Genomic DNA, 27,376 nt, shown 5'->3' on the forward strand with positions numbered 1-27,376 from the left:
GTGTGAGAATTTAGTGGTGAAGTGAAATGTGTATGTGGTGGAGGGGAGGTTTGCATTATTTTATTGTTTCCCCGAAGTTCTAAGAAAAGATTATAGTTTTATAATTAACTTTTTCACAATTTTGTTGCTGCCTTCTGAAAAAGTGATGGTTAGAGGGGATCTGAATGCTTGCTCTCAGACCATGCATCTCACGTTGTTAACAGGTCCGAGAACAAGCACTCTGATCAGATAAGTTATTTAATAAAAACATTTTTCCGGGGGGCGCTATCAAGCAGCGCTGAGAAATGGCGGCTTAAACTTTCTGCTCCCTTCAAGCCCTACTCTCAGAGGTTGTGCTATCATTCTTAACCAAGGATATTCGCTCGCAAAGAACAGTTGCCGAAGGGTAACATAGCTAGGATGACTGCAAAACGAAAAACTATCGACCTCAAACAGTTTTCTTTTAGTAAGTTAACTGAGGAGACTCTAGCAGAGGTGGAGATGCAGGCCTCAAAACCACGAGGCGAGCCGCAAGCGCCCGAGGAGTTGGGTATTTTCCCAGATCTTCCCTGTGAATCAAACGCAGGAATGCTACACCCGGACATACCCACTAGAACTGAAATCCGAAATTGGTTCATCGAACTTAGAGCCGACTTGCAAAGCCATAAAGATGAATTGCTAGCTCGAATGGAAGAAATGAAAGAGGACTTAAACAACATGGGGCATTGCGTGGACGAATTAGATCTTAGAGTGGATAATCAAAGCTCTCATATTGACGCCCTAAGCCAAACAAGGATCCAACTTGCAACGGATGTGGAAACCATGGCCGAAAAAATAGAGGATCTCGAGAACCGATCTCGACGCTCTAACATCCGCATACGAGGTGTGCCTGAGTCAGATCAATACATTGAATGCATGAAAACAGCGGCAGCCATTTGCAATGATCTCTTCGCGTCTCATGGGGCTTCTTCAGGTGAGATGGCTTCCCCCCCGTCGATAGAGTTGGAGCGGGCTCACCACACGTTAGGCCCCCAACGTGATAACAAGCCTAGGGAAATAATAATCAAATTTCTAAATTTTCGTCAGAAAGAGGAGGTCGTAAATCTGGCAATTTACGATGGAAGTGGCAAGACTTGGACATCACCATTTACAACGACCTAGACCCCTCAACTCTTCAAAAGAGATATCAGCTCAGGGAGGTGACTGCAGCTCTGCACGCTGAAGGAATCAAGTATCGGTGGGCTTTCCCTTTCGCTCTGCTATTTCAGCGACAGGGCATTACCTATAAAATAAAATCATTAGATGATGTGGTGCGATCCTTCACAGAAGCAGGACTTAAGTTGGAGTTTGCGGTCCCGCCTCCTCACGAAAAAATCCGGATATGCTTCCAAGATGGCAGCGACCTGGACCAGGACGAGGACACCTCCGCAGACAGCCCAGCCGTTCGGGTGGCATCCTCGCTGACAAGGGCTGAGTATGGGAAACATCTGCTGTTTCAGTTTGCTGATGCTGTTGACTGCTTAATTGCTGATCTTTGAGTATTCTCATGGATTAAGTTGGCTCACGTTTGGGCTGTATTTTGACACTGTTCTCACCAGATTATGACAGAACCTCGGTGGTTGTTTAACAGTTTGCATGACTTTTGGAACCTCATATTGGCTATTCATAAAGAAGAAGGGAGAGGGAAAAAATGTTCTCTTTCTTTTTTCTGTTGCTTGTTGAATAGGGCTGAGGGGATCAGTCCTCGGGCTATTGCGCTGTTTCATATACCCCCAGGACTAAGATTTGCAGGAAATTGCGAGCGAATCTCCTCAAGTCCAGTTAGTGGACATGACACAGTCACTTAGGTTATGGGCTGTAGTTGATGTGTATCAGCTAAAGTTACTCTGTATGATTGTTTACTTAATGTTATGGTTTTCTTCTCTCACCCTGTGTTCTCATTTTATGGGAGTGTTTCGGTGGCTTGCTCGTAGCGTATCTATTAATTCCCTCAGTTGTTATGGTTAAGATCCTTTCTCTTAACGTCAAAGGACTAAATACCTATAGAAAATGCTTTCTTCTTAGAAAAGAAGTCTTGCGACAGAAAGCGGATATAGTATTTGTACAGGAGACTCACTTAAAACGAAGGCATGACCATCTCCTAGCCTTTAAAGAATTCCCACACAAATATTTGGCAGCAGCAGATAAACATCATAAATATACGGGCACAGGGATAATAATTTCAGTTCAACTAGTGTTTGAATACATTTCTCATGTCGTGGATCCCGAGGGGCGGTTTGTGCTCTTGACAATTCAGATGGGCAACCAGCTTTATACACTAGTATCTCTCTATGGTTCTAACCACGACCATGAGATACTTTTTGATAGCATTAAAAAGCTGTTATTGACTCACGCTAAGGGTGAATTAATTATCGGTGGAGATTTTAACCTCACCTTAAAGCAGGACTTGGATAACTTGAACCCGCATCCCCACAACTTTGGGAAATCCAGAAAAGCATTGCATGCTATCATGGATGATTGGAGTTTGATTGATGTCTAGAGGAATCGGTATCCCAGATCTCGCTCTTATACATTTTACTCTGCACCACATGCGAGTTATTCTCGTATAGATTATTTTTTACTAGATAAGATACTTGGAAACAGAATCATACACACAGAAATAGATACCATTACATGGTCTGATAATGCGCCTATTAGCATAGAAGTGGACATGAATAATAATGATCTGGGAGACCGATTCTGGAAGCTCAATGAATCTCTGTTTCAGGATGCAACATTCACCAAGCAGTTTGAGAGTCAAATGCAGGAATATTTTGAACTAAATGATATACCCACGACCACCCCCAGTATTCTGTGGGACTGCTCTAAAGTGGTAGCCAGAGGTCTTTTAATATCCAGAGCCTCTGCTGTCAGGAAACTTAAACAACAAAAACGGGATGAGTTGCTTCATGAATTGCAGACTATATCCCAAGAACATATGCGGAGTCAATCCACTAGTTGTTATCAGAAACTCTTAGCATTACAATCTGAATTGTACAAACTAGACCATGCACAATTAATCCATCAGTCACAAAGCAAGCGTACTATGAGGTGGGGGACGGGGACAAAGCTGGTCGCCTGCTCGCTAGAAGGCTTAAAGCCAGGACCTCCCAAAGTATTATACCTAAAATCAAAAATAGTAGGGGAGATATACTGACGGCTTCCCAGGAGATTCGCACAGCATTCTCAGAGTTTTATAGTACCCTTTATAGTACAGATAGCAATATTCAGCAACTAGATATTAATAATTATTTGCAGGACATTAATTTACCTTGCGTCACTGATGTGCAGCAGTGTTTCCTGGATGCTCCAATTACAGTGAAAGAAGTGTTATCAGTCATTAAATCCCTTAAACCGGGTAAGGCATCCGGGCTTGATGGACTTTCAAGTGTCTATTATAAGAAATGTGCCCTCACGCTTGCTGAACCGTTAGCTCGATTCTTTAATGGGCTACGGGAGGCGGACACCCTTACACCTCAGGCAAACGTGGCTGGCATAACTGTGCTTGCCAAGCCGGGCTGCGATCCTACACAATGCGCCTCCTATAGGCCCATCTCATTAATAAACCTAGACCTTAAACTCCTTGCCCGTATACTAGCGGCTCGGCTTAATAACTTTCTCCCACAGTTAGTACATTCCGATCAAGTTGGATTTGTGCCACACCGTATGGCTGCGGACAATATCTGTAAATTTTTAGAATTGATGTGGTGGGTGCAGAGGGAAAAAGAACCGGCCGTTTTGCTTTCTATTGACGCTGAGAAGGCGTTTGATTTGGTGCACTGGCCATTTCTTTTTAGTGTTCTGCAAAAGATGGCGTTTGGGCCAAACTTTGTACACTGGATACGAAAATTATATGATCGACCTAAGGCACAAGTTAAAGTGAATAATGGCTACGGAGCGGCATTTGCTATAGGACGTGGCACTAGGCAGGGCTGCCCCCTCTCCCCCCTCCTCTTTGCTCTCTATCTTGAATCTCTCACCACTGCCATTAGGAAATCTGAAGACATAAAAGGAGTGCCCTTAGGGGACTATCATTATAAATTATCTCTGTTTGCCAATGATGTGTTATTAATATTAACTGATCCGCTTACATCTTTGCAGGGAGTCATGAGAGAACTAAATAGGTTTAGTGCCATCTCCGGCCTTAGGGTATTTAGGGGTGCAACTATCCTCTAATTTGTCAGACCTCTATCGCCTCAATTATCAACCTTTATTAGACAAACTCTTCGTGGACCTGAGCCGCTGGAATAGTGGATCTTTTTCCTGGTTAGGCAGAGTAGCTATTGTCAAAATGACAGTGTTGCCGAAGTTCCTTTACTTATTTGCATCATTACCAGTATATCTCCCGAAACCAATATTGCGTAACTGGCAGAAAAAAATATTTGATTTTATTTGGAGACGACGACCCCCTCGAATCTCCAGAGATATACTATATTTGCCTAAAAGGCAGGGAGGTTTGGGAGTTCTGAACTTAATGTGGTATTATGCTGCCTCTCAGCTACGGGCCTTGTTGGACATCAATAGAACCAGGTTCCCTAAGCAGTGGGCACAGATTGAACAAGCAATAGTGGGCCCGATGGTGATAGCTGCAATGCCCTGGCAACCTCGGAACACCTGGCGCCCGGTGAAACATATCCACTGGTCGTTGGCTATCACATTGCGTATATGGGCTCAAACAAGAAAGAAATTGGTAGGCACTCACAAGTATTTTTACCAAATGTCTTTATTTCATAATATGCACTTTCCCAGTGGATATCAAAACACACAATTTAAATATTGGAGGGACAGGGGAATTACGACTATTGGCCACCTAATATCCCAGGGATTGCTTATTTCTAGGGACAAGTTAACTACTAAATATCATCTCACATATTGTGAATTCCTGGCTTATGCTCAGGTTGCTCATTTTATACGTTCACTACAGACTGATAAACATTTACGTACTGGGCGATCGCTGGTTGAATCTTACTGCTTAACTAGTGATTTTATTACTGGTTCCATATCTAAACTATATCAGTTATTTTTTCCACTAGGGAGAGACCACTGTATATATAGAGGTAATTGGGAAGCCGATCTACATGAAAGACTGGATGCTAGTAGCTGGCAAGCTGCTTTGCGGATGGCCCGGACATGCTCCATATCAGCAGTCATGCAAGAGAATTGCTATAAGATGATCTATAGATGGCATCTCACGCCCGATAGGCTCCACAAATTCTATCCCCAGATTGATGACAGTTGCTGGCGCCAATGTGGAGGAAAAGGCTCCTATTTCCACATATGGTGGTTATGCCCCAAAATTGAACCTTTCTGGGCGACACTTTTTGCAAAACACAGAAAAATTTGAAGGAATGCAAGAGGTATATGACTGAGAAGTCTGGCCGTGTTTATACAAGACCATGAGTGTCACAGGCTTGTTGGTGCCTCACACTAATCACATATAATTTATGTCTTATTATATTTTGGTTGGAACTTTGTCTTTCTAGTTTTTGAAGTATTAATATTGCTGACAAAGTGTGTGCACTTCTTTTTGGGGAATAATTTTAACTTTAACATTTAAATCAATAAAATAGGATGGTCCCACCTATCTGGCTAAGTAACTGAATTTTTATAATCCTTCTCATAATTTACAGTACTTGAGGAAATGTCTATTGATTGTTCCCTCTGTAAAGGCTGCTTGTTTGGCTGCAATTCATCGTTAAGCTTTTTACTTGATTGACTCTGTTCTCTGGAATGCTTTGTCATATTTTTAAAGTGCAATTGTGTTTCGCAAACAATTAAAAGGCTTTCCTGTTCCAAGAAGCCTATGTCGATACTTGATCTCATACTAAGATGCTTATGTCTATGGTAGCCTGAAAATGTTTATAATTTTTATATTATGACGTGTGGTTTTAGGCTTCATTGTATTTTAACATCTTTTTTTTTGTATTTATGTTTTTTTGTAATTGTGCTGTTTGTCATTGTTCCACCTACTAAGCAGTTTTCTCCGTGTCAGGGTTTACCTACTATCAGCCTCCCTGCCAGCAGAGGTCATCATCGAGTTTCACTCATAGCTGTCCTTGCCACTTCCTTGCTGATCATCAGATACAGCAGTTTCAGCTCTATTTAACCCAGACTGTCCATTCCCTAGGTGCCTCTTTGTTGAGTCACCTTGGCTCCTTGACCTGGCCATCCTTGTCTTGCTATTCTGCCTTGCAGCCTACCCTGGTCTACTGCCTTGCTTTGGACCCTTCCATGTCTTCTGACTTTGCTCTGCGGCCTTTCAGGCTCACCTTCCATACTCAGTACCCTATTGGGCTTTCCTGTCCTACCTTGCAGCCTTCAGGCCTTCTAGGTTTGCCTAGCCAGCTTTGTACCTTTTTTGAGCTTTCTTGACTTCTGTTATCTGTCCAGTCCAGTCCCTTGTATATGTTCCCAGGTCTTGCCTTTGTCTCTGGTTCAAGCCTGCCCCTGACTCCAGCCTTGTCTCCAGCCCTGCCGCTACCTAGCTCCAGCTCCTAGCTGGAGCCTGTATTCAGCCCTCAACTGGTGTCTGTATCTATCCCCCAGCCTGTGCCTGTATCACCAAGAGGAACATCCTACCAGCCCCTAGAATCCAAGGGTTCAACCTGCGGGGGAGGGGGCTGGCTAGGCAGAAGACCAGCCCTAGTCCCGCCTTGCAGTCCAGTGCCACTTCTGTGGGGGTAATCCCGGATTCCAGCTTACCTGACCATGACAGAATGAAGAAGCCAACCCACCCCACAAGAGTTGGTGCAGGACTCCCTGCCAGCCTGGTGAGCAAAGAAAACATTTTTGTACCATTACTTATTTTTATAACCAGTGCCAATGTTGGAACCCACCAAAATTCCTTACATGTACTAAGTGTGGTTCTCTTAACCCAGTCTAGTGGAGGTGTGTGGGGTACAAAATGGTGAACCCTGTATATACAGAGGCCTGCCTTAGTTGTAATACACCCAAGTTAACATCCAGGCTACTAATCCAAACTCTGAAGCATGAGATCTGCATCTCGAAAAATACCCAGCACAGCCTCCTTGAAAATCAGCTTATATAGCCACAATTTGCCAGAGTAATTTAAACTCTTTATCTGTAAGGGCAAACTCTGCTTCAATATGCAGCAATCCCCTTTGGTTCTTCTGCCCCTGTGTCAGATGGCATGGGTTTTAAAGCAGGAAGAGATAGTTTATTCAGTCACTGGAATCCAGTTTCAATCAGCTACCTGCAGCAAATATTTAAGGAGGTCAGTGCTGACTCCCAGGAGAGCAGTGTGTACCTTCCTCACACCTGTCTTTTCAGGATCCCTCCTGGTTGAATAAGGCTCAGAAGCTAATTCTAATCTAGCTCCACTGAATCCCTTCTAGACTGTTGTTCCCTCAACATCTGCAGTTCTCTCTCCAGAGAAATCCAGTCCCTCTGTTCAGTCATTGAGAGATGTGATAACACCTTTGAATCATTCTGATTATTCTATGTTGTCTTTCCAGCCTATGGGAACAGTATTGATAATAACCCACTATAAGCTCTACCAGTCTCTACTATGCTTCAGCTCCAGGAGCCAGGTTCATCTGATCCACTTCAGGAGGAGCCCGTTCTGCAACTCCACTCCAAGAGATGTCCACTCCATCTGTGTTGCTCCACAAGGAGCCTGCTCTATCCGCTCCACTCCAAAAGGAGCCTGCTCAAACAGCTCTGCTCCATAAGGAGCCTGTTCCTGTAGCCCAGCACCAGGAGATACTGTCCCAGCAGCCCAGTGCCAGGGAGATGCCATTCCTGCAGCCTAGCACCAGGGAGATGCCATTCTTGCAGCCCAGCACCAGGGAGATGCCATTCCTGCAGCCCAGCGCCAGAGAGATACCATTCCTGCAGCCCAGCGCCAGGGAGATGCCATTCCTGCAGCCCAGCACCAGGGAGATTCTGGCCCTGCCTCCTAACGCCTAAGAGACTGGCCCAGCCATCCGGTGCCCGAGAGACTCTGATAAAATATGTCTGTGCCAGGATAATTCCAGTCCAATACTTCAGCTCTATAGAGGCTCTGTTCCTGTACTTCAGCATCAGAATAATCAGAATCCAGCACCAAAGAGACTCTTAGATCCCACGGCCTAGTTCCCGAGACTCTGTGATCCAGCGGCCCAGTACCCGAGAGTCTATGATCCAGCGGCCCAGTACCTGAGAGTCTCTGATCCAGCAGCCCAGTCTCAGAGAGATGACAGCACAGTCGCCCAGCACCAGAATGATGCTGGCATAGGCACCCAGCACCAGAGAGATTCTAGCCCAGCCTGTCTCATTCAGCATTGTCTCAAGAAGAAACAGACTTTAGATTTAGAAAAAAAAGAAAACAACAGATAATTACAGACCAATAGCTAATGTCATTTCTTGGTAAATGGATTGCAACTGTGGTTGTTATGCAACTTCAACAGTTCTTGGATGGTTAGAGCAGGGAGCTGAGAACCAGGGAACCCAGAGTTCTAATCCTGCTGATACTCCTTGTGACCTTGGGCAGGTTACTTCATCTTCCACTGCCTCAGATACAAATGTAGGGGGTCATATACTAATCCATGGTACTTTTCCATGGAGGTGAAAAATACCATGGGAGCTTCCAAAGCTGTGGCACCGGCTTTCATGTTAGGTAAGTCCCTATCATGTGATAGAGGCATAACTAGTATGATGGACAGCTGGCGGGATTTTGGTCTGACCGGGCTGCTGGCCCAGAGTCTAGGGGATGCTCTGGACTCCACTAGATCTCCAGATATGCCTGAAGGGAGGTGGATGGGCTAGAACTGGTCAGGAAGAGGGCTGGTATTTCCATCAGGAGGGGACCTTTTTTTTTTTTTTTTTAGGGGTTTTAGGTGAGGGATGCATTGTCGCCAAATGATTTTTAAGTTTATTTTTAATACTTTAATCACTTGAAGGCTGCCTCTAGAGGCAGTGGGTGAGGAGGGGGAGGGTCTTTAGGGTCATTGTGGTCCTTTAAAAACTGTCCCAGGAGTGTCAAAGTGCATTAACAGTATACGCTTCATCAGATGACAAATCCAGAATAGGCTTCAATCTTCCTGTTTTCTTGAGGACATGGAAATATTGGGAATAGAAACCCTTTGCATGTTGCGACACAGGGACTAATTCTATCACTTGTTAGAGAAACAATTGGACTTTCAGATAAAGCTGTAGCAAATGAGGTGGATCTTGATGTAATGCCGAACAAGGGATGGTGGCTAGGAGAAACACATCCAGTACCCAGATTGCACAGTTTGGAGGACATAGTCTTTAGTGATCTTATGTCACTCCTCCACAAAATGTTGGATTCTTTCACCTACTGGGAGAATGGGGAACGGATTGTTCGAAGGGATCAAAAACTAGGCCCAGGCCAAACAAGGGCCTATTATGTGGTTTTTGGCTGACAGAGCTCTCTTTGTCAAGGTCTATCTGCAAATGGCTGCTGACGCTGGGCTGGAGCAGTAGAACTGACATCTCGATGCAGAAGGCTGTTCAGGAGTTGTCAAGAGATATTGCACTGCCACATTCTGGGTCTTTATCATTGCAACTGTCTCCCAGAGTTTTCGCCAAAAGGATTGTCTCCCATGCATGGAATGTCCTCCAGTTTCTCATGGATGTCCTTTCAGAGGTTGCCAGCTCGAAGTCATGCCATGCCATACATCTAGCTCCAATGGAGGCTGAGAAGGTACGTGAAATAGAATCAAAGGCTTCGTAGAATGATTGAAGTAGGTGGCAGATGTCCTCTTCTACATTTAGAAGCGATCTGGGATAATAGTTGCTTTCTTTAGTAGCATGTAGGAAAGGCTTCAATTTCTGAATGCAGTCATGGATATACTGTACCATGTAGAATTGGTGAATAAATATGTGAACACAAAGCATGGCACTTTGAAAAACTTTCTTGCCAAAGTTATCTAGAGATTTGTGGCTTTTTCCTGGGGGAGAATTCAAGTGAATTTGTGTCTTCACATTTTTCATAACAGATTCAACCACTTCCTATGTGAATTGCTATGTTACTGCAGGGGCCAAATATGAGCAAACCTCAAGGAACCAGCTCCAAAGTGGAAGCCATGGAACCGAGAACTTGCAAGTAATCCCAGACTTTAGGCATTGCGTTCTCTAACAAACTGTGGATTTGCTTCTACAATTTGCAAATGTGTTCCCTGGTGAGAAACACCTTCCCCACCTTGGTATCGAAACAAGCCCCCAAAAACTCCAACACTTGAGAAGGGGTAAGATGATTCTTTGACAGGATTTACTATCCAACCCAAGGATCTCAATCGCTACAGCACCAATGCCACTGCCTGCCTGCAAAGGTCCTATATCTTTCCTCGAATGAGCCAATCGTCCAAATATGTGTGAACTAGAATGCCTTACTTCCTGAGAGCCGCCTCCACCACAACCATCACCTTGGTGAAGGTCCTCAGAGCTGTCACTAATCGAACAGAAGGGTGCAAAATTGAAAATGCGACCCAAGGAACATGAACTGAAGGAACGTCTGATGGTCTGGCTGGATCGCTATTTGCAAGAATGCCTTGGTAAAATCCAGGGAAGCCAAGAACTCTCCTTGTGCACTGTGTTGCAATGACCAAGCAAAAGATCTCCATCTGAAAACAAGGAACTTTGAGACCCACGTTTACTTTCTTTAAGTCCAAAACTGGACGGAAGGTTCCCTCCTTTTTTGGAACCACAAAATAAATGGAATACCTTCCTGTCCCTCACTCTTCTAGGGAGATGGGAACAATGGCCCCCAGCATCTATAGGTGGCTGATGGTTTCTTGTACCACTCACCTTTTGGTCACGGAAGAGCAAGGGGAGACCATGAACAAGTTCTTTAGTGTCAAACGGTTTTTATTATTATTATGCAATCAACACAGTCAAAGTATACAACCAAGATGTCGGTCTGGAGAGGTGGTACACTGACCTCCACACAGACCTCGTAATAACATCTGCTCCACAGCGTACAAACAACAACACCCCTACCCCCCCCAACCTGCCCACCCTCCCCCCCATGAAGGATAAATGTCCAAAGGCAGAGTCCATGCACGTATATCTCCTGCGGTACGTCCAAAGGCCAGGATGAATCTTCAAGAGGTGGATTCCACGGCAACCTCAGCAATCGTTGATAACCAAACTTCGTGACTGGGGAGATAGTGATTGCAAATATGGGTCCCAAATCAGTAAGAATCTCCTACGGGAGCGAGGATCCACTCGGGAGCCCAGTTCCTCCATTCGTAACAAGTGATGCAAATGGTTGCGCCAAGTCCAAAAAGAGGGGGGACCCGGATCCCGCCAGTACAATAAAATAACCTTCTTCCCCACCAAGCAAGCCTTGTGTATGAAATAACGGGGACCCTGCTTCAAGGAAATGCGTGGGAAATGACCAAAAAGGAACAGCAGTGGCGTTATAGGCAACTTAACCCCCAAAAGATCCATTAAATATGATGCGACCCGTCCCCAGAATCGGCGGACTTTAGGACAAGCCCAAAAAGAGTGAGAGAGATGCCCAATTGCTCCATGACATTTACCGCAAATTTCACTCTGGACCAGCCCCAAGCGATGAGCCAATTGGGTGGAAATATAAGCCCTTCGCAGAAACTTATAATGCATCTCTCTGTAATACATATTAATAGTAATGTGATTAATTCGTCCAAAGCTTGCTTTTAATATGGGGATTGTGAGAGCAAATATCCCATCTTTATTCCAGCGTTCAAGCAATAATGCATATGGTTCAGTTCTCGTGACACCCTTTAAACTCTTGTAATACTGGGATACCGTGGGGCCCCTCTGGACGTTAAACCTCAATACCTTGTCTAAGGAGGTAAGGACCTCCACCGGGCCAGGGTACATCGGTAGGGACTGAAAGTAATGCTTAAGTTGGAGGTACGGGAAGACGTGGGAAACATTCAACCCAAACCGAGATCGCAGGTCAGAAAATGAAAGCAACTGACCATCGTCATTTATAACTTGGCCCAGGCGAGTGAGGTCCTGTGCCCGCCAGTATTGAAACCCCCTGGTCTGGGAGCCCGGGAGAAAGGCGCCATTCCCCTGGATAGGCAGCAGGGGCACACACAACCGAGGCATCCGTAGGAACTGGGTGACCAGCCGCCATGTAGCTCTAATCGGGGTAACAACTGAAGAATGAAGTAACACGGAAGGGAGTTCCCGGGCGGGAGCTTGAACAACATAAGAAAGGGCAAAAGGCACCACCAAGGCCGACTCCGCTGTTATGTGAACAGAGGAAGATTGATGTAACATCCAATCCCGTAGAATACGGAGATTGCATGCCAGGTTGTAGAGTCGCAAGTCCGGGACTCCCAATCCCCCCTCTCCCCAGCGCTATCTAAGATCCACCAACGAAATGCGCGCCTTACCTCCCCTCCATAAAAAAACACGTAGGGCTTTGTCAATGGATCTAAGATCCTGACGACTAAGCAAAAGAGGCAAGTTTTGTAAAAGGAATAGCCATTTTGGCAAGAGCACCATCTTGAATAAATTGAGACGGCCACAGAGGGAGAGAGGCAAGGCATGCCAAGTGTGGAGTTTATCCAGGGTCACTTGAAGTAAAGGCTTAACATTAGCCACGTAAAGGCTAGTGAGAGGGGAAGTAAGGATCACCCCCAAATAGCGGAGGGAGCCATCAGCCCACTTTAAAGGAAAATCACCCTGCCAGCTCTCTCTAAGGGTAGCCGGAAAGGCCAATGCCTCAGACTTAGTAGGATAAAGGCGAAGTCCCGCAAAGCAGCCAAACTCTGCAAAAAGCTTCATTAGTGGAGGCAAAGAGCACTGGGGCCTAGACAAAAAGAGCATCACATCATCAGCAAAAGCAACATATTTAAAAATTTCATGGTGCATGCGAATACCCCGTATCTGCCCCATGTCGAGAATTGACAGTAATAGAGGCTCTAACTGTAGAAGAAAGAGCAATGGTGACAGGGGGCACCCCTGTCTGGTACCACGGGTTATAGAAAACACCTCTGAGTGAGCATTATTAACTACGATAACAGCAGTGGGCTCATGATATAATAAGCGAAGTGCATCTAGGAACCAGCCATCAAATCCCAACTCCTGCAGAATATAGAAGAGATAACCCCACTCTACACGATCAAAGGCTTTGTCCGCATCAAAATTGACCAGAAGATACTGCTCATCCATCATCTGACTCATTTCCATAGCCGCCAGGATCTTTCTAATAGTAGTTAAAGCATAGCGCTTCCGTACAAAGCCCACCTGATTTTCCCCAATCAAGGAGGGAAGCACCTCCGCCAAACGGTCGGCTAGAATTTTGGCCAATAGCTTCTGGTCAACATTGAGGAGCGAGATAGGCCTGTAGGAGGCCACTGAAGTGGCATCCTTTCCCGGTTTGGCTATGAGTGTGATATGGGCCTGATTAACATGGTGGGGATATTGCCCCTGAGCGACCAGGGTGGTAAACGTCTGAGCCAGGACTGGGCTAACCAGATCCACCAGGCTTCTATAAAACTCAGCAGTGAACCCATCCGGCCCTGGCGCTTTAAATCGCTTGGACTGCTGAATAGCCTTATGAACTTCTTCCTGCTCAAGGGGCAGATTCAGCTTCTCCCTTTGTGCCACTGTAAGAGCTGGTAAATCTAGCTTTGCACAGAATTGAGCACAGACATCAGGTTGCCAATCCCCCTTAGTATAAAGGCGAGAGAAAAATGTCTGAAACTGTGCGAGAATTGCTTTAGTATCCGTATGCAGGTCTCCTGTGTCCGAACGGATTACAGGAATGTGCTTGGATGAGCGAGACGCCTTCACTAAGTTATGAAGCAACCTGCCCGACTTATTACTATATCGATGCATCCGATATTGATAATAGAGCAGACTCTTCTTTTCTCTTTGGTGAAGTAAAGTGTTAATTTTCCCTTGTAATACCCGATGGGCCGCCCTGTCCTTCGGGAGATTAGTACGAGCTAGACGCCGTTTAAGCTTCTGCAACTGAGCGCTTAAAGTTAGGAGACCCGCATCAAGTGCTTTCCGTCGACGGGCAACATATGAGATAATATCTCCACGTATCACCGCCTTAGCAGTGTACCAGAAAAGTACAGGGTTAGATTTATGTTCCTCATTAAGAGTCGCATAATCCTGCCATCTTAACCGTAAATATTCTTGGAAGGGAATATCATCAGCCAAAAAATAGGGATACCGCCACTGCCGTGGAGTAGGAGCAGAAGGGGAGACCTGCACATCCAACCAAATGGGAGCATGATCGGAGATAAGAATATCGCCAATACAAGCATCATTGACCTTTGTGAAGTATTTATCACTAATAAAGAAATAATCCAAACGCGACCACGTCGCGTGGGCACGAGACACGTGAGTGAAGTCTCTCTCACTCGGGTGTAAGATCCGCCACGCATCAAGAAGATGTACCGACTGCTCAAGCTGTGCTAAACCAGAGCTAACAACCCGATCCCTTGGGCCACTAGTGGATTTATCTAGGTGCAAATCTCGGATCGCATTGAAATCTCCTCCCAGGATAATAAAGTCATCAAGATAGGGCAGCAGCAGACCCTGCAGGGCCCGTAGGTAGCCTACCGTATCATTATTTGGAGCATAAGCGTTACAAAGTATTATTGAAACAGTGAAAATTTTACAACTAAGATCAGATAGCGACCCTGCGGATCCTTCAACTCCCGCAGTATGGTGAAGGACACATGTTTACCAAAAAGTATGGCTACCCCTGCGGATTTAGATGAGGCTGAGGCATAATACACATCCCCCACCCAACCTCTGCGGAGTTTGGAATGTTCTACATCTGTCAGGTGAGTCTCTTGGAGGAATGCCACGTCCACCTGTTTTTTCTTAAGATGATTCAATATTTTTGACCTTTTGATAGGCGAATTTATACCACAGACATTCCAGGATATAAACCTTAGTCCACTAACTGACATGACCTAAGAAGAGGACAAACATTGCAATGAGTAGACATAGGACAGAAATAGGAAGGTTCTCCCAGCTAAAACCTCCCTGTAAGAGCAATCCCAGAGTAGGACAGTATTTGACCTCCCGAACTACGTGCATGGTACCCACACCCAACCCGAAATGAAATTCCCCATATCCCCCTCCCTGCCCCCCTTCCCCCCCCCTGTTCCCGTTACCTACCCACCCCAACATTCGTACAGTACAAGAAGTCACCACCATGCATACAAACACCCACCCCCCCCCCACCCGACGCATTCCAGCCTCATCCACTCCACGTATAAGCGAATATGGACCTTGGGAAGTCCACGCATTGACACACACATAGTCTTAGTATAAGATGGAAAAACTGATAAACTTTAGAGAAGTCCAATAACAGGAACCGCTGTAACAAAGTCCCGGGCACAGAAAAAAAACAAACCTCGGCCCAGCCCAGCACTGAGAACTGCTGCAGTAGAAGGAAGAAACTCCCAAGAAAAGAAGGGAGAAACTCCCAAGAAAAGAAGGGAGAAACTCCAAATTTAGCCAGCCAGGTCTCCAAACAGTGATGTCCAGCCACTCCGCTGCTCTCAATCTGGATCCTCACTGGCGCTAGGGGAGCTCTGAAGATTCCTGGAGGCCGATGTACGCACGAACTCCTGTGCCTCCGTGAGCTCGGTGAACCACCGGACACCTTCGCGGGTAACCACCCGTAGCCGAGCCGGACATATCAATGTGGCTCGGTATCCCAAATTGATGAGCTGGGAGCAGACCGGGGCTAAAACGCGGCGCTTCGCAGAGAGGGCAGTTGAAAAATCTTGAAACACCATTATCTTTTTACTGTCATACATCAGCGTTTTACCCGCCCGAGTCGCCTGCAAAATTTCCCCTTTGTGCACAAAATTGAAAATCTTTGCTATAATGATGCGCGGTCTGGGATCCGACTCTTTACTTTGGCCCAGCCGGTGTGCCCTCTCGACTCGCAGGGGCCCGTGCGCTGTTGTAAGGCCCAATTCCTTGGTGAGCCAGCCTTCCAAAAATGTCACAAGCTCCCGATCAGGGATAGACTCCGGGAGGCCCAGGAAGCGCAGATTTGACCGGCGAGACCGGTTTTCTAGGTCTTATAGACGGTCTGCTTGCTTCGCCACCACCAGCTTTAGGGCCGTCACCTCAGCCTCCACGTTTTGCGCGCCGTCCTGCAGATCGGAGACCCGCTGCTCAAGCGTCGAAAAGCGGGCCTCGCAGCCCGCAAACGCCGCGGCTAGCTCGGTAAGCTTAGTGGAGATACCCTTCAGCTCCGGACCCAACAGTTCCGATATCGCGGTCTTAATCTCAGTGATCGCCGCCTTTGTCGGTGGGGGCGGGGTGGCCGGCGCCATGTTGATTTGTACCTCGGAGCCGCGCGGCTTCTCTTTTTCCTTATCTTTTTGCTTCAAACGGGCCGCCATGGCGCTCGTCTGGGTTGGCGGACAGTCAGGACAGGTTCCCCAAGGTCCTGTAGTGGGTTTAAGCCCAATTAGCCGTGGATGAGGCTGGATGCAGGAGGGTCGGCGCTGCGAGGGAAAAAATCACGGCTTTCCCCTGCACTGCATCACGTGACCTCCATGAACAAGTTCTTTAATGGACGAACAAATTCTAAAGTGTAACCTTGTCTTATCACGCTTAAGACCCACTGCTCCGACGTGATCTTGACCCACTCCTCGTAAAAAAGTGTCAACCAACCCCCTATAACCGGAGCTGAGGAGTGAACCGGTCTCGCTTCATTGGGCAGACTTGGCTCCACCAGTACCCTGGCCAGAACCATCTCTGTTTGGCTTTCAACCTCAAAAGGACTGGTTCCAGGACTGCTGCCTCCTAACAGAGACTTGGATGAAACATTCGCCGACAAATTTCGTAAACCAAAGACGTTGTCTGGCCGAGACCACTGACATCATCATTCTACAAGAAGTTCTAATGAGGTCATATAATGCATCGATGCAGAAGGCTGCATCACAGCCTCTAGCCGCTCCGCCTGCTTTAACTGTGATGTAGACACTGCTTTTTTCTGCCTGATATTGCTGCACTCATTGCAACTCAGCCCGAAGCATAAAGCTGCTGCACACCGCAGCATATATGTTTAGGGCAGTGACCTAAAAAATCTTCTTGAGATGGACTTCCAGCTTCCTATCCTGCATATCCTTCAGCGCTGCAGAACCGGCCACTATAATGGTTGTCTTCTTAGTAACCGCATTGTTCCAATTTTGAAACACTCAACTGCTCAAGCATGTCCTCTGGCAAAGGATATAATTTGTCCAATGCTCTACAAACCTTCAAACCAGTCCCGGAGTATTCCACTCCCTGGACTACTAACTTCTTAACTGACTTGTTGAAAATTAAAGCCTTCGCTGGACCTCTTAAGCCATCCATGACCAGATCCACCTCTTCCTGATCGGATTTCTCTCGCAGAACCTTTATCACCAGCTCCTTTAGGACACAGGGGATCAGGGGCCCCAATTCTTCAATATGGAAAAGATGAACCAACTTTGGATTGTCCCCCTCAACAGCCAGGGCTTGTCCCAGCCCCTCTTCTGGAACTTGCCCTCTGGAGAAGGATCCACCTCAGGAGGGTCCACTTCTGGCAAATCTCCGTCCTCCGAATCCTCAGAGAATTCATCCATAGCGTTTAACTGCGCAGACATACCAAGGATTCGCTGAACCCTTGTCGCACCACTAGCACGTGAAACCCTAGACCTCTTCCTGGGTCGCAGAACTACTAGGCCCTCCTGCTTGTAACCATGCCGCCCTGTGGCTTTCCCTGCCAAATAAGCCTTGTGCAACAAGAGGACAAAATCTGATGTGAAGGTTGCAGATTCATCAGACTTCTTCCCCAATAGGTCCTTGTCCTCACCCGATTGAATTCCCTGGGCTCCCTGGCACTCCAATCAGCCGGGGACAGTGGCGGAGGGAGATCCTCTCCCCTGCAGCTTCTGAAGCAGCTGCGAGTGAAGACAAAATGGCCACTGTTCCTGTGCTAATCGGGAAGGGGCCCGCTGCTTCACTCGATGCACCAAGAGCCCCCTGGACCCTTGCTGCCTTTCTAATGCCACCATGGTTGTCCCTGAGCTGTCCTCCCCCCCTGGAGAGGCAGCAAGAACAAAAGCCGGCATGGGAAAGCCTGCTCGGACCACGAATGGAGTCAGCCGCCAGAGGATCCTAACCAATGCCACAAGAGCCGCTTCAGCAGAGCCCCTGCTGGGCTTCAGCTCCACTCCCTTCACTCCGGGCTGACCGGCAGAAAGAAAAAAAAAGAAAGCAAACTCCCACCCCCCCCCCCCCCCCATTTTTCTTTTTTTTTTTTACTTTAAATCTTTAAGAAATAGACAAAACTACTTCCCTTTCAGAAGAAGAGTGGCAGCAGGCTCTACAAGTCCTCCTGGGGGAAAGGGAACTGTCCCCACCAGAAATCTACCTCCGGCGGTGAAGGACCAAGCTATATAAATGTCCCCAACCCCCTGCACATCCACCTAAGAACCAGAAGGGATGGTCCCACCAGGATCTGCCAACCTCCTGGGAGGAAATCTTCCAAGAAATCTTCTCTAAATATATATATTTTTTCTAAAACCTAGTTTCCAGACTGCAGGTTTTGCACCTCTACCATCTGCTGGAAACAGAGAAATACTGAGGGACTGCAAATGGCATACCAGGTTATGTGGCAGTGTCAGCTAAACTTTCTCTGTCTCCATCTGCTGGAAGGGAGGCAAAACCCAGGAGTCTGGACTGATCTGGATAAATACCGGGAATTAAAAATATGTTCAACTCAGATGTTCATGTATTGTTACTGCCCAGACAACAGGCCTATGATTCACTCTTATTAATAGCTTCTTCAGGGGATTATATTGAAAATGAGAAACACTGAATTTATCTTGTAACGTCCATAACTGTGCTTTTAGCAATTGGCTTATTCAAACCAGAATGTCTTTAGTGAACAACACAACCTGGAACTTCCCCATTAGGCTCCTAGTGGCTATTTGAAACCAGTAATAGTTTAATGGGGGAAACTTAATTTCAAGGGCCAAGGGGGTGTGATATGTAATGACAGTACTCTAAAGAGCTTGCAGAGCCAACTGGCTGTTTTTCTTAAGTCCTAGTTTCTCTACAAATCCCTCATATTTTCTTTGCACATAAATCTATATAGACAGATAAACAGATTTATGTGCAAAGAAAATAAGAGGGACTTGCAAGAACTAGGAGTTAAGAAAAACAGCCAGTTGGCTCTGCAAGCTCTTTAGAGTAATGTCATTACACATCATACCCCCTTGGCCCCATGAAGTTAAGTAGCTGGCTGACCTTCTTGCTGAATAATTTGTGCAGCTGGCAACAGAGTCAACAGTTGTTCTGTACTCTGATGAACTGAAGTCAAAGTAAAATGGCAATTGGAAAGTGCCAATTCACGGGAGAAATTCCAGGAAAAACCTTAACACAGCACAGTGCATGAAATGGAAGCCTTCTCATTTTTCTGGAACAAGTCCTGCAATGCAATATCCTTAGCCAAAATAAATAATTAAAAATTATTTGTGAAAAAGTACCAGCTCTAAAGGGCAAATGGATACCTTTTTTAATCCTAAATTTGTTTTACTTGGTTTGCATGTGTGTGTCAACACAGTGATGATTGAGAAAGGGAACTATCAACCTGTTCCTTCATTGTTTTAAGAATGGAGGTTTCTTATGTATGTTAAAATGTAATGCAAAATATGGAACTCTGCATACCTATAAATTGTCCAAATATTTCTCATTCACAAAAATTATGTCTGACAACTTCTCTAATTAGTGTTTGAAAAATTCTAAAGCCCTACACATTTTGAATGATTTCTGTAGCAGATGAAGGACAAAATATAGCTGTAGCCACATAGATTAGTGCTCTGATAAAAAAAAAAAAATTCACTTGTGGACAATAAATATGCCTAAAAGAAAAGTTCAAATCAAATAAACATACTTATCCTTCTCTTTTCCCACAGAGAATATTGGATGCAATAGAACTCCTCCAGTTTTCAGTTCATATGCCACTATTTTGTCAAGCTCCTAGAAAAAGTATTAAATATAACAGCAGAGCATTAATAATTATTGCACTTTTAATGACCTATCACATTATGTACTGCAAAGTATAAATCTGTAGTATCCAATCACCTGATTGGTCACTGGGCTATTGCATACAGCTGTGACTTCATCGCACCAGCTAATATCTGACATCATAATGCATTTTTGCTGAACTCAAATGGTAGAATTCTTAATACATCAAAACTGAGAAATGGATGCAATGGGCTTGGGAATCAGTCTCCCATTAAACAATGACAACATACATGTAGTTAAGACATTTATCCTGATCTATGACAAACAAATTATCATTGTTCGATGGCTTTGGTTTTGAGCTGTTTTATTTTAATAATTTAGCTGCAAGACTCAAGTAAAAATATGCACAACCTATTTGCTGTTCTTGCTGTGAATGTTATTGTAAATGAACTCCATAACTGTTTACCCGAGAAGACTCTGGCTTTGGAAACAGCGTATGTTGGAAAATTCAGTCCTTTTTAAAAATGTTTAACAAAAAGTTTTTAATAATTCCAATAGCCCTGGGCCAGATAGAACCGGGGTGCTGAGATACTATTACAGGAATTTCATGACCACGCAGTAACATTGGGGGCCTTTTTCAAAGACTTGCATGGGGTTATGAACATAAAATCAGCATGCACATGCATAAATAGCTCCGGGCATGGCAAGCACATATTTAAAGGGCCTTTCAAGGGGGTTCCGGGCAGGGTTTGGAAGTATGCACACATTTACATATTTTATACATGGAGTACACACATGCATCAAACATGCACATATGCTTTTAAACCTGCTAATCAAATCACAGACATTAAATCTGACTCCTCTTTTCCTCCGCAGTTTTTGGGAACAGTGTCTGGAGCAAGTGATGGAGGGTGTGGAAGAACTGTTGAAGGTTTCAGTGAACTGGTGCTTGGAAGTACATGTAGAGGTATTTTCGTAAGTGAGATACACCTATGCAGATGACAGCTTTATAAAATACCTGCTCCTGTGCATAAACTGAGGATTATTAAATGCACAATTATTTCATGCATAAAATAAATGTATGTATGTTTATAAAATAGATGTTTAAACTAGGCAGATCTCTGCAATTAAAAAAATGTGGGTGTACTGAAACATAAATGCATGCTTTCAGGGAGGTTATATGCGGTATTTTATAAAATGTGCGGCTCCCACAAGAAAATTATTCCTTACCTGCTAATTTTCGTTCCTGTAGTACCATGGATCAGTCCAGACGGTGGGTTATGTCCCCCGTCCAGCAGATGGAGTCAGAACAGAGCTCGAGGGCTCCGCCTCCTATACCAGCTCACCCTCTGCTGGAGCTCAGTATCGTGAATAACAAAGCCCAAAAGAGCAATAACAAAACAATTTGGATCAAAACCCTGACGAAAGTCAACATCAAGAACAATAAAACAGGCATGACCTAACAAAAAGAGGTCGCCAACGTCAACTTGTGAGGAGCTGTACAACTCTGATAGAGAACCAGAGAGAAGAAAGAAGAGACAGTAGATAACAATGAATCCGAGCAGGTCGCAAGATCCCAGCGTGGTGGGCGTCTGGACTGATCCATGGTACTACAGGAACGAAAATTAGCAGGTAAGGAATAATTTTCTTTTCCCTGTACGTACCAGGATCAGTCCAGACGGTGGGATGTACCAAAGCTTCCCTACTATGGGTGGGCCCCTGAGAGCCCTTCTCGGAGAACCTGATCGCCAAATTGCCCAGGAGCCGAGGGCGCCAGGTGTAGGCGATAATGCTTAGCGAAGGTATGCAGCGACTTCCACGTCGCCGCCCGGCAAATTTCCTGTGGGGAGACGGCACGAGACTCCACCCAAGACGCTGCTTGAGAGCGTGTAGAATGAGCCCGGACGCCCCTGGGCGGATCCCGACCGGCCCCGATGTAAGACTACGAGATGGCATCCTTGATCCAGCGGGCGATGGTCGTCTTTGATGCTGAGGAGCCCTTCTTAGGTCCCGACCAGAGCACAAACAAATGATCGGAAACCCGAAAGTCATTGGTAACCTCTAGGTAGTGGAGTAAGACTCGCTTGATGTCCAAGTGACGAAGAGATCTCGACTCCTCTGGAGAGAACGCCGGGAGTTCCACCGTCTGATTCATGTGAAACGAAGAGACCACCTTCGGGAGGAAGGATGGTACTGTACGCAGCGAGATCCCCGCCTCCGAAATGCGAAGGTAGGGTTCCCTGCAGGAAAGAGCCTGCAGCTCCGAGATGCGACGGGCAGAGCATATTGCCACCAGAAAGACCGTCTTCATAGTGAGGTCTTTAAGCGAAGACTCCTGTAGAGGTTCGAAAGGAGCGCCCGCTAGGGCCCGGAGAACCAGGTTAAGACTCCACGACGGACAAGGGTCCCTGACCGGCGGCCGTAGATGTTTGGCCCCCTTCAGGAATCGGGCGATATCCGCCTGGAGAGGCAGGGCGACCGCTGTCTGTACCAGAACATTCAGGGCCGCTACCTGCACACGTAGGGAATTGTATGCAAGACCCTTATCCAGCCCGTCCTGCAAAAATTGAAGGATCAGAGGCACCGACGCCTCCGTGGGTCGGGCCCCATGATCGGCACACCAGGCCTCGAAGACCTTCCACACCCGCACATAGGCAACAGAGGTAGACTGTTTGTGGGCCCAGAGCATCGTAGAGATTACCGCCTCCGGGTAGCCTCGGCGGCGGAGGCGGCGCCGTTCAAAAGCCAAGCCGCAAGACAAAAGAGTGCCGCCTGCTCGAAAAATACCGGTCCCTGCTGCAGGAGCCGAGGAAGATGACTCAGGCGTACCGGTCCGTCCACTGTCATGTGAAGCAGGTCTGCAAACCAAGGACGACGCGGCCACTCCGGAGCTACTAGAATCACGGGGCCGCTGTGAGTTTCTATCCTGCGAAGTATCTTGCCCACCAAGGGCCAGGGAGGAAAAACATAGAGGAGCTGATCTGCCGGCCACGGTAGCGCTAGAGCATCCACCCCCTCCGCGCCGCGCTCCCTTCTGCGACTAAAGAAGCGCGGGGCCTTGGCCTTGAGGGCGGTCGCCATCAAGTCCAGTCGCGGCGTTCCCCAACGGCGAACCAGGAGCGACATCGCCTCGTCGGAAAGGGACCATTCGCCGGGGTCCAACCGCTGACGACTCAGGTAATCTGCTTGCACGTTGTCCACGCCGGCGATGTGGGAGGCCGCGAGCCGAACCAGATGAAGTTCCGCCCATTCCATCAGGAATGGGCGGAACTCATTCCTGATGGAATGATGCCCATTCCATCAGGAATGGGCATCAGGTTTCGGCGGAGACCTGTTCGCTCCTCGTCCCGCCTTGACGATTGATGTACGCCACCGTGGTCGCGTTGTCCGAAAGAACTCGTACCTCTCGGTTCCGAATCAGGGGGAGGAAACGTCGAAGTGCGAGGCGTACTGCTCTGGTCTCCAGACGATTGATCGGCCACCTCGCCTCCTCCGAGGACCACGTCCCTTGTGTGGCGCTTCGTTCGCAGACAGCGCCCCACCCCACGAGGCTGGCGTCGGTGGTCACGATCACCCAAGAGGGAACGTCGAGGGAGACGCCTCGGGCCAGGTGAGCCGGGACTAGCCACCACTCCAGACTGTCTCGAGCTGACTGGGGGAGGGGTAGAACCACCTGATACTCCTGTGACATCGGTTTCCATCGCGACAGCAGGGACGCCTGCAGTGGACGTAGGTGAGCAAACGCCCAGGGCACCATGTCGATGGTGGACGCCATCACTCCCAGAAGCTGTAGGTAATTCCAAGCGGTGGGTTCCGACAAAGTCGCGAACTGACGGACGTGCTCCCTCAAGGAGAGTGCTTTGTCCGCCCGCAGGAAGACCATGCCTTGCTGAGTGTCGAAGGTCACCCCCAGAAAATCCAAGCATTGGGATGGGACGAGGGAACTCTTGGGGAGATTCACAACCCAGCCCAGGGAGCGAAGCATTTCCAAGACTCTGGCCACAGAGGCCTGCCCATGCGAGAAGACCTTCGCCCGCACCAGCCAGTCGTCCAGGTAGGGGTGCATTAAGATCCCCTCCCACCGGAGGGCCGCCGCCACCACCACCATGATCTTGGTGAAGGTCCGCGGAGCCGTTGCGAGCCCGAAGGGTAGGGCCTGAAACTGAAAGTGCTGACCGAGGATCTTGAAGCGTAGGTAGCGTCTGTGGTCCGGACGTATCGGAATGTGCAGATACGCCTCCGTCAGATCCAGGGAAGCCAGAAACTCCCCCTGGTGTACCGCAGCAATCACGGAACGCAGCATCTCCATGCGGAACAGGTTGACCCGCAGCGAGCGGTTCACTTCCTTCAGATCCAGTATGGGCCGGAACGAGCCGTCCTTTTTGGGAACCACGAAGTAGATGGAATAATGGCCCGAGCCCACCTCGGCGAAGGGAACGGGAATGATAGCCTCTATGGCTTGCAGACGGTCTAGTGTCTGTTGAACCGCCATCCGTTTGAGGTCGGAGCCGCACGGAGAGAAGAGAAATCTGTCCCGAGGAAGACGGACAAATTCCAAGGCGTAACCGTATTGGATGGTGTCCAGGACCCACTGATCTGAAGTAATCTTCACCCACTCCTCGACGAAATCTGTGAGTCGGCCCCCGATGGGCGGACAGGAGGAGTGGGTCGATTTGGCATCATTGGGTAGATTTGCCGGGGGGGGTTCCCCTGGCCCGAGCCCTCTCTCGCGGGCCTCCGCCCACGAAAGGACCGCGACCACGGTTGGGATCTACTGGGAGCAGTGCGAGGATTGGACTGCCGGTAGGATCTGTAGCGTCGCTGTGCTCGAGCCCTGGTTCTAGTGGAGGCAAACGGCCTATAAGGCCTCTGCCGATCTTAGGGTAGACGATGCACTGCGTTTTCCCCCAGAGACTTCATGATCTGATCCAGGTCGTTCCCAAAAAGAAATTTCCCACGAAAGGGAAAGGATCCCAGGCTCGATTTGCAGGAGGCGTCCGCAGACCAATTCCGGAGCCACAGGAGGCGACGAGCCGCCACCACCGACACCATGGAGCGGGCCAGAACGCGAAAAAGGTCATACAGAGCATCTGCCCCGTAAGCGATGGCAGATTCCAGGCTGTCGGCCTGAGCTGCTTCTTCCGGAGGCAACTGTTGCGACGTCAGGAGTTGCTGGACCCAGAGAAGACTAGCCCTCTGGGTCAAAGAACTGCACATGACAGCTCGCATCCCTAGGGCCGAAACCTCAAACACCCTCTTGAGGAATGTCTCCAATTTGCGGTCTTGTGTGTCCCGTAGGGCCGTCCCGCCCGTCACCGGGATCGTAGTTCGCTTAGTCACCGCTGAGACCGCCGAGTCCACCTTAGGGAACCGGATGAGATCTAAGAAATCCTCTGGCAACGGATACAATTTCTCCATGGCCCGGGTGACCCTCAATGCCGCTTCAGGGACGTCCCATTCCCCAGTGAGGAGCTGGAGAAAAGACTCATGGACCGGGAAAGCTTTAGCCCTAGGCCTAAGGACGGCCAGGACCGGGTCCCCTTTCTTGGAGCACGTTGCGACCGCCGGAGCCACAGGCGCCGGGGGGTCCGGTGGAGGATCCAGATCTAGCTCTTGCAGGGTCTGGTGAAGCAGGTCTTCTAGTTCCTCCTTATGAAAGATCCGCAAGGCTCGCGGGTCGTCACCCTCCGTTTGCCCCTCCAATTGCGCCGGATCCGGAGGGTCCGAACGGTCCGGACCCAAAGGGGGAGCCGCTCCCACCACTCGAGGCTGGGATGGCAAAGCCGAGGAGCTTGTGGCTGGCCCAGCCGAGGTCAGGGGCCCGGAGGCAGGAAACGAGAGCTTGGGAACTTTGGGCGCAGGAGGCCCCGAGGGGGCTCCCCCCGGCTCTGTCAGGCCCTGCAGGTAAGCCGTATGCATTTTTAAAATGAAGTCCGGGGAAAAAAAAACGGCAGGCTGGCTGAAGTCGCAGCCGCAGGGGCCCCTTGCGGTGGTCGGGCCGGTAGAGCTTCCTCGGGGCTTCGGTGCAGGCGGGGGGCGCCCCGAACTGCGTCTGTGTCCTCCGGAGCGTGTTCTGAAGGAAAATCCCGCTCCAAAATGGGCCGCCGTTCCCGCCCATTGGCGAGGACGTGGCCCGGCCCGCACATCCCTGGCTGAGGTGAGGAGGGCGCTGGGCGCGAACTCGAGCCACGCGAAACCACCTTCCCCTTCAGGAAGGCAGCGCGGGCAAACTCCCTACTTCGAAAAACGAGACCCTGCCTCACCACAGGTCTCGCAGCGGGAAAAGCGCGGCATGAAGAAGCCGCTATAAGAAAACGCCTCGGGGGGGGCCAAAAATAGAGCGCACCGCGGGGGGGGGCCGAAAGGCCGACACAACCCGCCTGACAGATCCTTAGGCGCCGGCGGGAAGAACCGCTACCGGCGCGCCCAGGCCCGAGATAGAGTTCGCCGGGCCGCAGGACCGTCAAGGACCGCGTGAGAGAGCCGGGTGCACCGGCAAGCGCCGACAAGTAAAGAGAAACGCTGCAAGAAAAAACTATACAGAAAAAAAATACACTTACCCCAAACGTAGGAAAGTGACACTGCAGGAGGCGGCAGAACAGAGAAGCACGCCTCCTCAAAACCACTGACAAGAATAAAAACTTTTTTTTTTTTCTTTTCAAATAACTTGATCCAAATTGTTAGCTAGCAAAGAAAAGACAGGTAGGACTCAAAGAAAAGTAGAAAGAGACTCAAAAACCTGTCAGCCTGGGGAAGCACTGATTCCCCAACTCACATCTGCTGGAGTCAGAAAGATACTGAGCTCCAGCAGAGGGTGAGCTGGTATAGGAGGCGGAGCCCTCGAGCTCTGTTCTGACTCCATCTGCTGGACGGGGGACATAACCCACCGTCTGGACTGATCCTGGTACGTACAGGGAATGAAGTTTATAAAATATAGGCATAATGTTAGGCACACCTACTTACACATGTATGTGCTAAATTATAAACCCTACGGAAAGTTATCCTCTAAACCAGGGGTTCCCAAACTTTTTGGAAGCGTGCAGTTATATGCCATATATAGAAAAGTGATTACTGTAATAACAAATAATTATATGCTCACCAAACTCATTCATAATATATAAAACATTAAATGCTTATTGACATAAATGGAACACATAATTGCAATGCACAGCAGTAAATGTACAAGATTGTACATATATTCAATAACTTACAGAGTGAAACTACAGGCAGCCACACAGTTGGATCTGGAGCAACTGAGGGCAATGGACTGGGAGAGGGAGGGAGAGCGGAAAGTGAATGGCAGGGTGGGAGAGAGAGACAGGCTGGCGGAGGGAGAGACAGGTGGAAATGAACTAGTGGAGGGAGAGAGAGACTGACCAAGATAGACTGGTGGAGAGGGAAACTAGTGGAG

At 48.0% G+C, this 27,376-nt stretch overlaps 1 protein-coding gene across 2 annotated transcripts in view; it reads right to left on the bottom strand.

Annotated features, from left to right (window-relative positions):
• TAF2 (TATA-box binding protein associated factor 2) overlaps nt 1–27,376 on the bottom strand; it is a 316,921-nt gene that overhangs the window by 170,313 nt on the left and 119,232 nt on the right. For both annotated transcript variants that reach the window (XM_029591949.1, XM_029591950.1), the window contains one exon: nt 19,892–19,977. In XM_029591949.1, coding sequence (XP_029447809.1) covers nt 19,892–19,977 — 86 coding nt within the window. The remainder of the gene's footprint in view (nt 1–19,891; nt 19,978–27,376) is intronic.

Source organism: Rhinatrema bivittatum, chromosome 2 (assembly GCF_901001135.1).
Source record: "Rhinatrema bivittatum chromosome 2, aRhiBiv1.1, whole genome shotgun sequence".
Taxonomy (NCBI): Eukaryota; Metazoa; Chordata; class Amphibia; order Gymnophiona; family Rhinatrematidae; genus Rhinatrema; species Rhinatrema bivittatum.